The sequence below is a fragment of the Neurospora hispaniola genome (genome assembly GCF_033458365.1).
Source record: "Neurospora hispaniola strain FGSC 10403 chromosome Unknown B0T23scaffold_14, whole genome shotgun sequence".
Taxonomy (NCBI): Eukaryota; Fungi; Ascomycota; class Sordariomycetes; order Sordariales; family Sordariaceae; genus Neurospora; species Neurospora hispaniola.
In genome coordinates this window covers 14,320-26,295 of record NW_026944419.1, presented here as the reverse complement: position 1 = coordinate 26,295, position 11,976 = coordinate 14,320, and the positions used below count along the sequence as shown (strand labels likewise).

The 11,976-nt window shown below is 44.3% G+C and overlaps 5 protein-coding genes across 5 annotated transcripts; 3 read left to right on the top strand and 2 right to left on the bottom strand.

Annotated features, from left to right (window-relative positions):
• Window positions 1-970: 970 nt before the first annotated feature.
• Window positions 971-2,178, top strand: B0T23DRAFT_55972 (uncharacterized protein). The gene is made up of 2 exons (XM_062841458.1): window positions 971-1,187; window positions 1,269-2,178. The coding sequence occupies exons 1-2, from the start codon at window positions 1,083-1,085 to the stop codon at window positions 2,028-2,030; spliced, it is 867 nt and encodes a 288-aa protein (XP_062687711.1). The 5' UTR covers window positions 971-1,082; the 3' UTR covers window positions 2,031-2,178.
• Window positions 2,179-2,563: 385 nt separating this feature from the next.
• B0T23DRAFT_400360 (uncharacterized protein) lies at window positions 2,564-3,466 on the top strand (the record flags this gene model as incomplete). The annotated part of the gene is made up of 2 exons (XM_062838480.1): window positions 2,564-2,709; window positions 3,097-3,466. The coding sequence occupies 2 exons, from the start codon at window positions 2,564-2,566 to the stop codon at window positions 3,464-3,466; spliced, it is 516 nt and encodes a 171-aa protein (XP_062687710.1).
• Window positions 3,467-4,385: 919 nt separating this feature from the next.
• B0T23DRAFT_303851 (uncharacterized protein) lies at window positions 4,386-5,455 on the bottom strand (the record flags this gene model as incomplete). The annotated part of the gene is made up of 2 exons (XM_062834317.1): window positions 4,386-5,247; window positions 5,301-5,455. Coding segments are annotated over 2 exons (1,017 nt in total), but the record flags the coding sequence as incomplete, so codon positions are not given.
• A 596-nt stretch (window positions 5,456-6,051) lies between these two features.
• Window positions 6,052-7,120, bottom strand: B0T23DRAFT_328048 (Rhodanese-like domain-containing protein; the record flags this gene model as incomplete). Its single annotated transcript, XM_062835661.1, has 2 exons — window positions 6,052-6,106; window positions 6,174-7,120. 2 exons carry the CDS (start codon window positions 7,118-7,120, stop codon window positions 6,052-6,054), a joined length of 1,002 nt encoding a protein of 333 aa, XP_062687708.1.
• An 816-nt stretch (window positions 7,121-7,936) lies between these two features.
• Window positions 7,937-8,864, top strand: B0T23DRAFT_391119 (anaphase-promoting complex subunit 11). Its single transcript, XM_062837918.1, has 4 exons — window positions 7,937-8,364; window positions 8,432-8,463; window positions 8,524-8,587; window positions 8,653-8,864. The coding sequence occupies exons 1-4, from the start codon at window positions 8,223-8,225 to the stop codon at window positions 8,733-8,735; spliced, it is 321 nt and encodes a 106-aa protein (XP_062687707.1). The 5' UTR covers window positions 7,937-8,222; the 3' UTR covers window positions 8,736-8,864.
• The last annotated feature ends 3,112 nt before the right edge of the window (window positions 8,865-11,976 follow it).

Below are 11,976 nucleotides of genomic sequence, written 5' to 3'. Positions count from 1 at the left end.
GAAAGGGTTGTTGTGAAAAGCGGCAAGTGCCTAAACTACTCAAGGGATACGGTATGTAGACAAAGCCGGTAGGGTTCTCCATCTTGTTCTGACCGTGAGGCTAAATTATCCTTCTTGATATCCACGTCTGCCTTCGCTTATCACAGGATATCCCATCCCCTTCTAGCTGCCTTGAGTCTTTTCTTACAGGCTCCATACTGCGGCGCATGGATCGCCTCGTTATACTCATAGGTCTCTTAATTAGTGGTATAATTCAGCTGAAATCCCATAAATTATCCGGCCAAACGAGGAGTACCACTAAGATCTGCCAAGTGTTCGGAGGTTCGAACAATATCGTTTCAATCCTGAGCAACCTTCTCATGTATGCTGATATTGCCATGCTTCAAGTAAAGGGTGTGTGGGCGGCCGGATCTGCTGCAGTAGCAAAAGATGGAATAGCTTTGTATAGCACGCCAGGTGCAGCTCGAGTCCATGAGTGCAGCAAATAGACGGCTACCTGTATGCTCACAACATTGTGCTTGGTTGCATCTAGTAGCCTTTGGTGACACAGCATGGCAACCAGTAACTGCCTCTTGTCATGTTGTCTATTCCCCATCTCGCCGTTCTTGTATCTCCCATCGCCCACTCTTGCTCATATTTTCTGCCGATTCATAAACTTGTCAGACCTACATAGCCAGACCAGAGGTCTCAACTATGGCATGACGAATTTCCGTTCTCACCCGAACAATGTCACATCCCCGAAAATGGCACCGGTGCTGTTAAACTTGAGGAATTGCCATTCAAGTTCCTACATATACAGTGCTTTCGACCTTCGGCCTCCAGTCGAAGTGCAGTTCATTCACGACCTGACCTGGTAGCATGCTCAAGTTAGGTTATGGCCCTAGCCAGCATGCGTTCGTAATATCTGTCTGAACTAGCAACCTTTGCAACTATTCCAGGTTTTACCATTTCGAATTGCGATAACATCTCATCGACTCTTTGTCACCTTTCTAGCTACTTCTTAAGAAAGCAGACAAGATTGTTTCTGCCCAACCGAGTTGAGGATAGGGTATAGAGGTTCCAACAGTCATCAAATCAAGGCCATGCTCTCTAGCTCGCCGAACTCATCCAGCTCATCCAGCTCATCTCCGAATAGGGTGTCCTTAGTTCTCGCTGACACTTCGGCATCGTACGAGCCAATTTCAAGTGTAGGCTTCCCTGAGCAATGCGTACAACATAGATTTTCTTGGACTTCTCACATAGCGGGGTTTTCTAATCACGACTCTTAGTTTTCTCACGCGATGGCCTCTTCATCTCAGCAGTCTGAGTCGAACAACACTACACAGAATGCCAACGCTACCATCGGTCACAACAGCAACGACACCGCCGACAACAACGACAGCAGTGACAACAACAACAACAACAACAACAACAACAGCAACAACCACAACATTAGCAAAAACAGCCAGAATGATGCTCACAATGAGCACGCTCCCGTGGCCATAAATCTACGCTCTACAGCAACAGCCCCTAACCATGTACTACACATCCATTACGAGTCCCTCCCAGCCCTCAACTTGAACCACCCTCCATTCTACGGCACATATCGTGACTCAACCGACGGTGTCCCGCAGTACCATCCCTTTTCCGACGACGACGACGACGACGACGACGGGCAGGAGTTGGAGGAGGAGAACAGAGAGGAGTCCGAGAATCAGTTCTCGCGAATTCATAGGGTTGATCACGCCTACAGTGACCGTTCTGGCCGTGAGAGGCAGCAAAGGGACGAGGATGAAAGTGATTCAGGCGGGGGTAGGAGACGCAGCAGGTGGGAAAGGAGAAGAGGGGTCGTCATGAAGATGAGAAAGGCAATGATTTGGATTGTTGTGTTGCCGCTCCTATTGGGTGCGTTGTGGGTTTGTATCAATCTGTTCAGAAAGGACGAGACTGTGTTAGGAACTTCGAAAAGACGAGTCGTCGTGGATCAGAGAGGGAGAAAATGCTATCAATGCGTCGGAGAGGGTGTTGGAGACCCGACTGGTTTGTCTTGAGAAGGGAAAAGAGTGTTTAGCGGGCGAGTTCGGAGGCAGCTAGTTGTTGCAGTGATTTCTTGATTTGTTAGGCCTGTCTGGCCAAAGTATGTAGAATGGTTCGCTTTCCATTATCATTCAATTTTCATTGAAGGTTTTTCTGAAGGTGGAAAAAAAAAAAAAAAAAAAAAAAAAAAAAAAAAAAAAACCCTCAAGCAATCGTTGATATTCCTCTTTGAAATTGTATACTAGCAGTAGTAGTAGTAGTAGTAGTAGTAATGCTGTGTCACAACGTTAAGAATGAATCAGGCTTTTTGGATATCAACGCATTTTTTGATTGTTTACTAGTCTCTTTTTCTGCCTTGATTGTTTATCCACTGTTACTTCGTATGTATCTTGATCATGTTGTCAAAGTTTCGTGATCAATGTGAATAGGTAATGCCATCATTCCTTGCATCCAGACGTTTGTGCCATGCATGTATGGGACAATGTTTCGACGATTGAGGATTACCCCATAAGAAGTTTACGAAGTCGTCAAGTTCCTGGTCATCTACATGTTTAGACATCGGAAGTTCAGAATAGGTCCTCAGACATTCGAAACTCCTACCAGCTGCCGTGGATGGTTGATGCAAGGCAGCAAGATGCAGGAGTGTTTACAGTTCCCGTCGCTTAAGGCCGTGTTCGTTGTGGCAGTAGTGCAGTAAGGGGATCTCTTCTAACCCTAATCCAAAGCTTTTCTGCTACTAAAAGAATGCTTCCGTTACTGTACTACTGCCGGAACGAACACGGCCTAAGATCTCATCTACCTCTAGAGTTCGTAGTCACAAATCTGTCATGAAGATCGAGCTTCTTTCTCCCCCATGCTGTACAGCCCGGTCTACCGGAAAAGCTATCTTACTCGGGCTTCTCTACTTTCCGGAAACATATCAGCTTCGAAATAACATCATTCATGTATCCACAAGGCTTTCTCATACAAGATATAGGGTTGAAGATATTTGTCCGGTCTGTTGCGTTCCAACCTAGTCGAGCATGCCAGTCGCTGTCCACCGAACCTCATTTTGTTGAAAACTGTAACCTCCTCAGGCAGGACTAAGTCTCAGGAAGCCTCGACTCTATCCCAACGTCTCCCGGAGGGATTAGCCTTCGGCAAGGAAACCGCTGGCTCAAAGATTCCCTTGCTGGGGCGACTGAGCGAGACTAAGGGTTACATGGCACATGCTACCCTCGCGGCAAGTCCATCCGTCAGCCATGAGAGGACCAATAAGGACAATGTGTCTTCAGCAGGCCTCTGGTTCAGTGAAGCTGACTCGGGATGCCTTACTGGTTCTGACCGGTTACACTGCGCCCAACGAAAGCTCATTCTGGAACAGTACGAGTATGGAAAGGCCGGTATTGGCTCGCTGTACTGGGACACGACCGATGGCGTGACAACTTATATGAATAAGCCTCTCAGCTGAGGCGCCGTGATCATCAAGTCGACTAAGTCCCCCGAAGAATCCCTTGGATAATTAGGTATCGTGTCGTTACCGATCCAGGAGACATTGAGGTCTCAACTGCGAGGTTCCGTAAGAACAGAGAGCGATGAGTGCTCCAGATATGGTAGCACTAGTGGTTGCTGACACCCTTCGCCGAGCACATCAATGAGGATAGTGAGCTAGCCTCGACCTTGCGTGGGGCTATTGACCCTTTAAACGCCCATCCGTGTTGCACGGCGGCTATGATGCCCCGCGTACTTGGTGTGTCGTCTCCAGCGAACAGACGGTGTATGGGGCGAACTGTTCGAGGGTGACCAATATCAGCTATTGGCTCTTTCAGATTTCGGGTGCTCCGACCGCAACAACATATGCCTCTGGCGAAAAGGTGAGCTGCTTTATCTGTGTCTTACCCATCCTATGAGTCTGGATGCTAACCTGAATCGTGTATTCAAAAAGGAGTACGAGCTGGCAGAATACAAGTGGTAATCTGGAGATGGTTGACTTAAATAGTTATGTTTTTAGATGTTGTACATAGATTGTATAATTATCTACCAGCAAATGTTCGCACCTGCAGGTGACCAGGACCTCGTTAGTCCGTTTGAGGACCAGCTTTTTTGAGGAAATAATTCGTGATAGTATTTTCCTTTCTCTTTTCCGGTGTCGCCAGGTCCTTTTTCTTCCTACTTCCCGCGCCAACCTCCATCAATGCCATTAGCTCCTCGAACTCCTTCGTGGGTACAATTCCCCCGCTAGCCTCCTTATGTCCTCTCGCAAAAGAATCTCCAAGTCTATCCCTCAGACTCGAATCACCGGCCGTTTTTACGATGCCGTTTAACAGCTCAATGATGTTCACCTCCCCCCTTCCGCCACTCCTTTCCTTTGCACACTTGGCCACCCTGCACGAAAAGTTCACATTCCCTTCCAGATACCCCTCATTAGCAGCCATCACCACCTCAAGCCTAGCACTCTTCAAGTGTCCCGCCCACCTCGTCGCAATGACCGGATGCACCTGTGCCTTGCTATTCATTCTCAAAACCGCCACGCGCCCATCGCTCGAAAATCTGGGCGGGACGTGTGTGCACCGTTCCACCTCGGCGTTGACCTCTACCCTTGCCGCCAAGAGCGCCTTGTTAGCGAGCAGATCGACCGGGCTGACGGCCTCCGTCAGTGCCTCCCATGCGGCATGGACGTTATATGCGGCTGTGCGGCGCGGTGCGTTGATAAGAGAGACTGCGTCGTTGATCCTTTTGCGCGTGTACTTCTTGAGCACGACACCCATATCGGGAAAGGGCGGTTGCCACTTAAAGTTTGTGCCCAAATCTCCATGCGTACCAAGAACGGCCAGCCACGCGCACTGCTGTTCAATGGCAGGGTGAAGAGGACGGCATATGAGGTAGGTTAGTAGGGCAGATGTAGATATAGGCGGGAAGTTGCAGGCAGTGACATGCTGAGAACCAGACGGAAACTCGTCTTCGGCAGCCTGGTGGTGGTCGATGATAAGGGCTCTGTGGTTCGAGATATTGACAACAGGCAAGGAGCGCCGGGAGCCTTGGTCCAGGACGAAGACGTACGATGGAGACAGCTTTGTCATGGCCGTCCGCTCCGAAGGGTCGTGGATGTTATTCCCTCTTCGGACGAGGTGAGTGGTAATAAGACTTGAGGGCAGGCCAAGAAGGACGAGAGTCCGTTGAAGGATTGAGCCAGATGCGAGTCCATCCGCGTCCTTGTCAGGAACGATGAGCGTTCTGGATTTGGCGGTAGCACTACTAAGTATAAGCAGCCATGCAAACAAAGCGGAGTGCGGTTGGGATCAGACCATTCAAGAATAAGGCGTCTCGCCGCTTCAATCTCCTCCTTTTTGGCAGGCCAGTTGGCTCCTGGGGCCTCGCCGCTACCATGGCTGGCTGGCGATCCTATCCGTGCCCGTTTCGAGCTTTGAGATTCCGTGAACGAAGATGCAAGCCGCTTCATAGTGCAAGCCGTGTGCTGGAGTATTCGAGCAGTTGATCTGCGACTGGTGGTGGTCCAAAGTACACGAACGTGCTCGGATGTCAGGACATGCGCCCGTCTTAGGGGGAGCATAACAATACCTCTGACGTTGTAGGCCGCTCCGTCATGCTTTGTGCAGGTAGGTTGGGCCGAAGAGGATATGTGCTGTCATATATGATGGTGAATGAGTTAAAACAGAGGCAAACCAGCGGAAATGACGTCAGCCACTTGGGAGGCTGCCCGCAAGGTTCATGTAGGATTCCGATCCAAGTACGCTTTCGTTGCACTCCCAAAAGCAATGGAATTGTTTGACTCAAGAACCCGCTTTAATGCATGTTTACACAACCTTCAAGGGTTTCCCTCCGAACGCCTAGAACACCACCAATGACAATATTCATTTTCCACCCAATAGGCGCAGCACGCCCACGAAGCACACTGGTCTACCACAGTCCCAGCTAGCCTCGATGGCCAAGGCGCAACATGTACAGAAGAAGGTAAAGAGGGAAGACGACTCGACGCCACGCTGTTTGCTCGGCCGGTCTCCAAGGCGAGAGCTGTTCATACTCCTTTCTCTCCGCTTATTCGGCCTTTTCGATTAGCGACTCGGAAGGCTTCACCCGTTGCGCCCACTCACTACACGGAGTTAGTCATGGATGCATGATTTTGATGGAGATCGAGGGTGTTATTCAAAAGCACTTACGTCCAGCTTCCATCATAAACCTTTCTCTTCTCAGGCGATCCAAACTGCGCCTCGTTGAGCGCTGTTTCAAGGACGCAGGCCGTGACGCCGGTTCCGCAGCTGGAGATGATGGGCTTTGATGGATCAACGCCCGCCCTGGCGAAGACCTCCTTCAACTTGTCGGCTGGCAAGAAGGCCTTGGTGCTGGGGTCCAAGACAGCACTGAAGGGAATGTTGATGGAGCCGGGCATGTGGCCCGAGGACAGACCCTGTCTCGGCTCCGGCTCCGTGCCACTCCAGCGACCGGGCGATCTCGCATCCAGGACCTGCACGCTCTTGGAGCCCTCTTTACTGGAGTCAATGGCAACTTGACGGACCTCCTCGAAGCTTGCGACCTTGTCCTCATTCATCTCGGGAATGGGATATGTCCCGCACTCAATCGTCCAGACGTTCCCGGATTCGGTAGGGAGACCCTCCTCGATCCATAGCTTGAAGTTGTTGAGAATGTGAACCTTGGGGTGGCCAAAGACCTTCATGGTCCAGCCAACACGGGGGGCGCTGAAGATGCCCAGCTCTTGGCTGTCGTAGATGACAACAGTGTCTTCGCGGCGGATGCCGAGCTCACTCATGGCAGCGGCAAAGTCTTTGGAGCTGGGTAGCATGTGGGGGTAAGGGCTGCGCTTATCGATGACCTTGTCAAGGTCGAAGAAGCGTGCCTTAGGGATTCTCTTTTCGATGAAAACGTCGAGGCCGGTGCGCTTTTGTGGGTCGTTTGGAAGGAACCAGGAGGCGCATAGAGGAATGACACGGGGTTCGGATGAGATGGGAGAAGGAGGGGCTTTCTTGAGGGCTTCGTGCAGCTCCTTGGGGGTAACTAGATAGCTTGAGAAGCAGCGGACAGCCCCCGTTTTGGCGGCAGTCGAGCGCATCGAGGCCCGAAGGGGGCTTATGACTCCCACGCGAGCCATTTTGAATATTCCACTTTGTGCTGTCTACCTGTTGTCGGTAGTGATAGGTTGTGTCGAGGATGCGCCGGGCTACCTTTATGGAGAAGCAAGGCGGCGATAAGGGGTTTTCGTAGTGCCGCAGCCGAAGTTGATGTTCGGCGGTGCTTTTGTTTGGAGCAAGTCGAGACAAGCGACAGATGGCCCGATGCAAGGTACCTACTAGACGTAGAAGCAGAGGTTGAGAGAGGGCAAGTAGATTTGGCGTTGCCTGGTTCCTGGTGTTCGGACTACGGCCCGGAAATTGAGTGCGCAGAAAACGAGCTTGGTCGTAGCAGTCTCAGTCACTTGAGGTATCTAGCATGTCTACAAGCTGGCAAGCAAAGAAAAGACAAAAAAAAAAAAAAAAAAGAAAAAGAAAGGGCCTTGAGGAGAGGAAAGGAAACCGAAGAAAAAAAAAAAAAAAAAAAAAGGGACCCAGCAAGCCGAAATCTCGTCAGTAGCCCAAGGATGAGGACTGTGGATGCGGGGTTTAGACTGCCTTTGTCATAACTTTTAGCATAGGACCTTGGCTGTTCATGCCAGCGATGGAGGTACCTAGGTGGACGCCCAGCAATCAATATGGTGCAATGTGCAGGGGCCCCTTGGGCTCGGCGCTGTATTACAGACTGGGCTACTACCTAGGTAGGTACCTACCGTAGGTACCTAGCTTTTCATCCAAAATGTTTTAGAGATGCTTTCAGAGAGCTTGGGCCACACTGACCGATACTTTACCTACATAGTACACTTACATACGGTACTGCGTAGTAGAAGAAACAGCTGAGGTCCTGCTTCCTTATACTTAACAGTGCGCTGCCTGGCGCTAGCAGTACGTAAGTGCTAGCTTCAAGTATGGCAACCCTGGTATGCCATTTGCAACGGGTCAATAACCGCCCACCTCAGCAAGTGCATTTCCTGTTTCGTTGTTAATCGGCCGTTTGGTACGGGCATCTAACATTTCCCTACACACTTACGTCGAGACTTTGACGTCGGATCGGATATCACCACGCACTGATAAGCAACTGCAACCCGGATCTCTCTGGTCTCACGCTCGCATCGAACGAAGAGATTCAAAAAGACAGTCGAAATGAAGGTTAAGATCAAAAAGTGGAACGCCGTCGCGACTTGGCGATGGGATCTCCCAGAAGACGATGTCTGCGGCATCTGCCAGGTCCACTTTGATGGCACATGCCCGACTTGCAAATACCCGGGCGACGAGTGCAGCCTGTGTAAGACGCCAGTGAAGTCCTTCGATGACACGATATCCAGCTGACCATCTGGCGCGTATGTTCCCAGTGTCTGGGAAATGCGGTCACAACTTTCACATGGTATGCTGTTTCTTTTCCATCTTTCCTCTTTCCTCGCTTTCTCGTTGACCAACACAACAGCATTGTATCCTCGAGTGGATAAAACAGGACTCTGCCAAAGGCCAATGCCCCATGTGCCGCCAAAGTGAGTCGTTGAATCCATTTTCCTCCGCGCTTAGATTCGGACGCGGCGCCTGACTATTTGGGTAGAATTCGAATGGAATGGTCGCCCCTATGCCACCGAAACGTCACTGGCCGACACGATCCAAGGCCAAACGCTCGGCGAAAATTAATTCCGCGGTACCTGCCAGAAAGCTATAGAGCTTTTTTGTAGCTTCCCTCCAGCCTGAGAGTTATAAATGGTTATAAATAATTAAGCTTTTACTATATACAAACGACTTTCATCTTAATATACTTATATGTCAGGAACGTAGGCGAAAGGTAGGTTGAGGTAACTACGGTCGTAGCTATACGTAGGGGACGGTAAATTAAGGGTTAATCCAAAAATATATTAATAATTACCGATTATAATAAAATACGCTCCATTAAACCTCTTTTATATTTATACAAACTCTATTCCTCCACTAACGAACATTATAGAGTTTTATACTAGTTTAACGCCTCAATACAGTACTAGATTATCCTTTCCGTAAGTCTAATCCAATATAAGCATTATTATAAATAATCCTACGCTTCTATTAATAAAGGGGAATAATAACTACTAAGGTGCCTCTATATACGAACTCTTAGTTTCCTAATATAACCCCCCCTTTATAAATTCTATTTTCAGAACCTTTATAATAAATATTAAGTACCGTAATATTATTAGATATTATTCGCTATAATTATTAATATTATATTCTAAATTATAGCCGCTCTATTACTGGCGAATTGCTTACTAGAGTATTAGTATTATATTATTTATTCTCGTAAATTCCAAATGTAGTTATAAAGCCGACATTAGATTTAAAGAGTTAGCGTTCCGTCTACCGGTATATCGGCATTATAATATCTATTCTTATAAATTCTAAATATAAGTACAAACCCGGTATTAAATTTAAAACGCTAATATACCGCCCGCTAGAATATTAATATTATAATATCTATTTTTATAATTTTAAATATAAATACAAAACTAATATTAAGCTTAAACGTCTAGCATTCCGTCCGCCAAAATATCGGTATTATAATATTTATTCTTATAACGTACTGCCCGCTAGAATATTAGTATTATAATATCTATTCTCGTAAATTCCAATACGGATACGAAACTAATATTAAATATAAAGCGTTAGTATTCCGCCCGCTAGAATATTAGTATTATAATATCCATTTTTATAAATTCTAAATACGGACATAAAACTGTTATTAAATTTAAAAAGTTAGCCGGGTTCCCGACTATTATTAAAACCGTTATCCTATAAGCATACAAAATAGTAAGCTTTATTTTACTTAATAAAGAATACTACGCTAAATTTAAGAGTATTAATAAGTACTTTAAAATACTAATATAAATACGCCCTATAATTCCTCTTACTAAATACTCTCTATTATCCGTACTCGCAATATAATTTAATATTTTTATAGGGTACCCTTTATTATTTACATTTACTATATAATACCTATATAATTAAAATCCGAAATTCTTTTCGTAGGTTATTCTCTATTGTTCGTACCTATTATAATTTATTATAATATTTAAATGCAATTCCCCTCTCTATAAATTCCATCCTCGGGACCTTTATTTCCTTCCTCCGCCTCCTATAATTTTATATATTATTTCCTCTATAAATTTCCTTTATTTATATTATTCCTTCCTAATTACCTTCTTATTACCCTCGTTTTATTCTTTATATTACTCCCTCTATTCTAATAGTATAATTCTTAACCGTTTCCTCCGCTCTCCCTACTATAATTCAAATTATATACCTTTTTATTTTCTACCTTTTTTTTCTACTTTCTTACGGCCGCCGTTATTATTTATTTATCCTATCCTTCCCTTTTTAATTATTACTTTTATTTTATTTTTCCATTTACCCCCTCCTATTATTTATATAATTGCCTAATACTCTATTTACCCTATATTATTTTATATTCGCTTACTTTAAATTATATTCGCCTATTTTAATTTATATTCGTATAGGGATTTCCTCCTTCGTTTATATAACGTCCCTTCCGCCTACCCTCTTTACCTCTCCTTTCTTCTTCCTTCTATTCTTATTTTTATAATTATATTTATTACCCCCTCCCCTAGCTCTACGGCTGCCTCGCCTACCCCTTCGCTTAAATTAGCCCCTACTACGGATATACATATTTTTACTATATATTTACATATTAATCTCTATTTCCCTTATAAATCTGATTAATATATTCGCTTTTCCTCCCTATTTTCTTCCTTTTTACTCTATCCTCTCCTTCCTCTTACTTTATACTTATAATTAACTTTTAATTAACTACTCCTTTCCTATTTTTTAATAATATTTACTCCTTTATTTATTTAAGATATAATATTACTTTAACTTAAGTATTTGCTAACGCCCTAACCCTAAACCTATACGAAGCATTCCGTTTAATTAATACATATACCTACTAAACCAAAGGTACGCTATCTTCCCTTTATTATCTCCCCTATTTTTTTTTTTTTTTTTTTTTTTTACTATTAACGTCTTCTCCTTCCAAAATTTAACAAAAGATTGTAGTATTCGCTATCGCTACGCCGCTATATACTTAAAATCCTCCGTAATATTTGTAATCTCCGGAATAATATATAGAATATAATAGTTGAAATTATACGTTTTATTAATATTAGTAGCCCCCTACCCGCCTCCCTCTTATAATAATTACATTAATCCGTAATAGTATTTTAAATTACAATATAAACGCGCTTTATTAATAATAGTCTCTTTATAATATTATTTAGTATATTTTAAATTAGGAACTTCGATTGTAAAGGCTATTCGAAATTTGGCTACTATAGCATCGGCGATATTAATACTAATATTAATTTAGTAACCCCTATTAGTAATTTTATTACTAGTAATAGTAATTCTCCTATAAATATTTTAATATTAAATTCTCCTATTCGTATTACCTCCTCCCTTAATTATAATTAGGGTCCTTAGTATTAGACGGTTAATAGGAGGTTAACATTTATAAATAGGAAATTAAATAAATTATTAGAATTCGTAAAGGAAGATTATAAATAGATAATATAAGGTAGTATTTACAAATATTATTAATAAGCGTAATAGCGCGCAAAAATATTCCTCCTAAAGTTATAGGTTTTAATCCTATATTAATAATAATAGACGCCGTTAAAGATTTTTTTATTTGGGGTAATAATAGAAAATACAGGCTACATTCTACCTAGCGCCTTATTAATATCCTATATTAAATTAAACTACCTTCCTTTTTTATTTTTTATTCTATTTAATATTTTTACTTTATATTTCCGCTTTACATTTTTACTTTCGTATTTCTATTTTACACCTTACGTCTACGTCTCATATCTATATCTTATATCTCTATTTATAT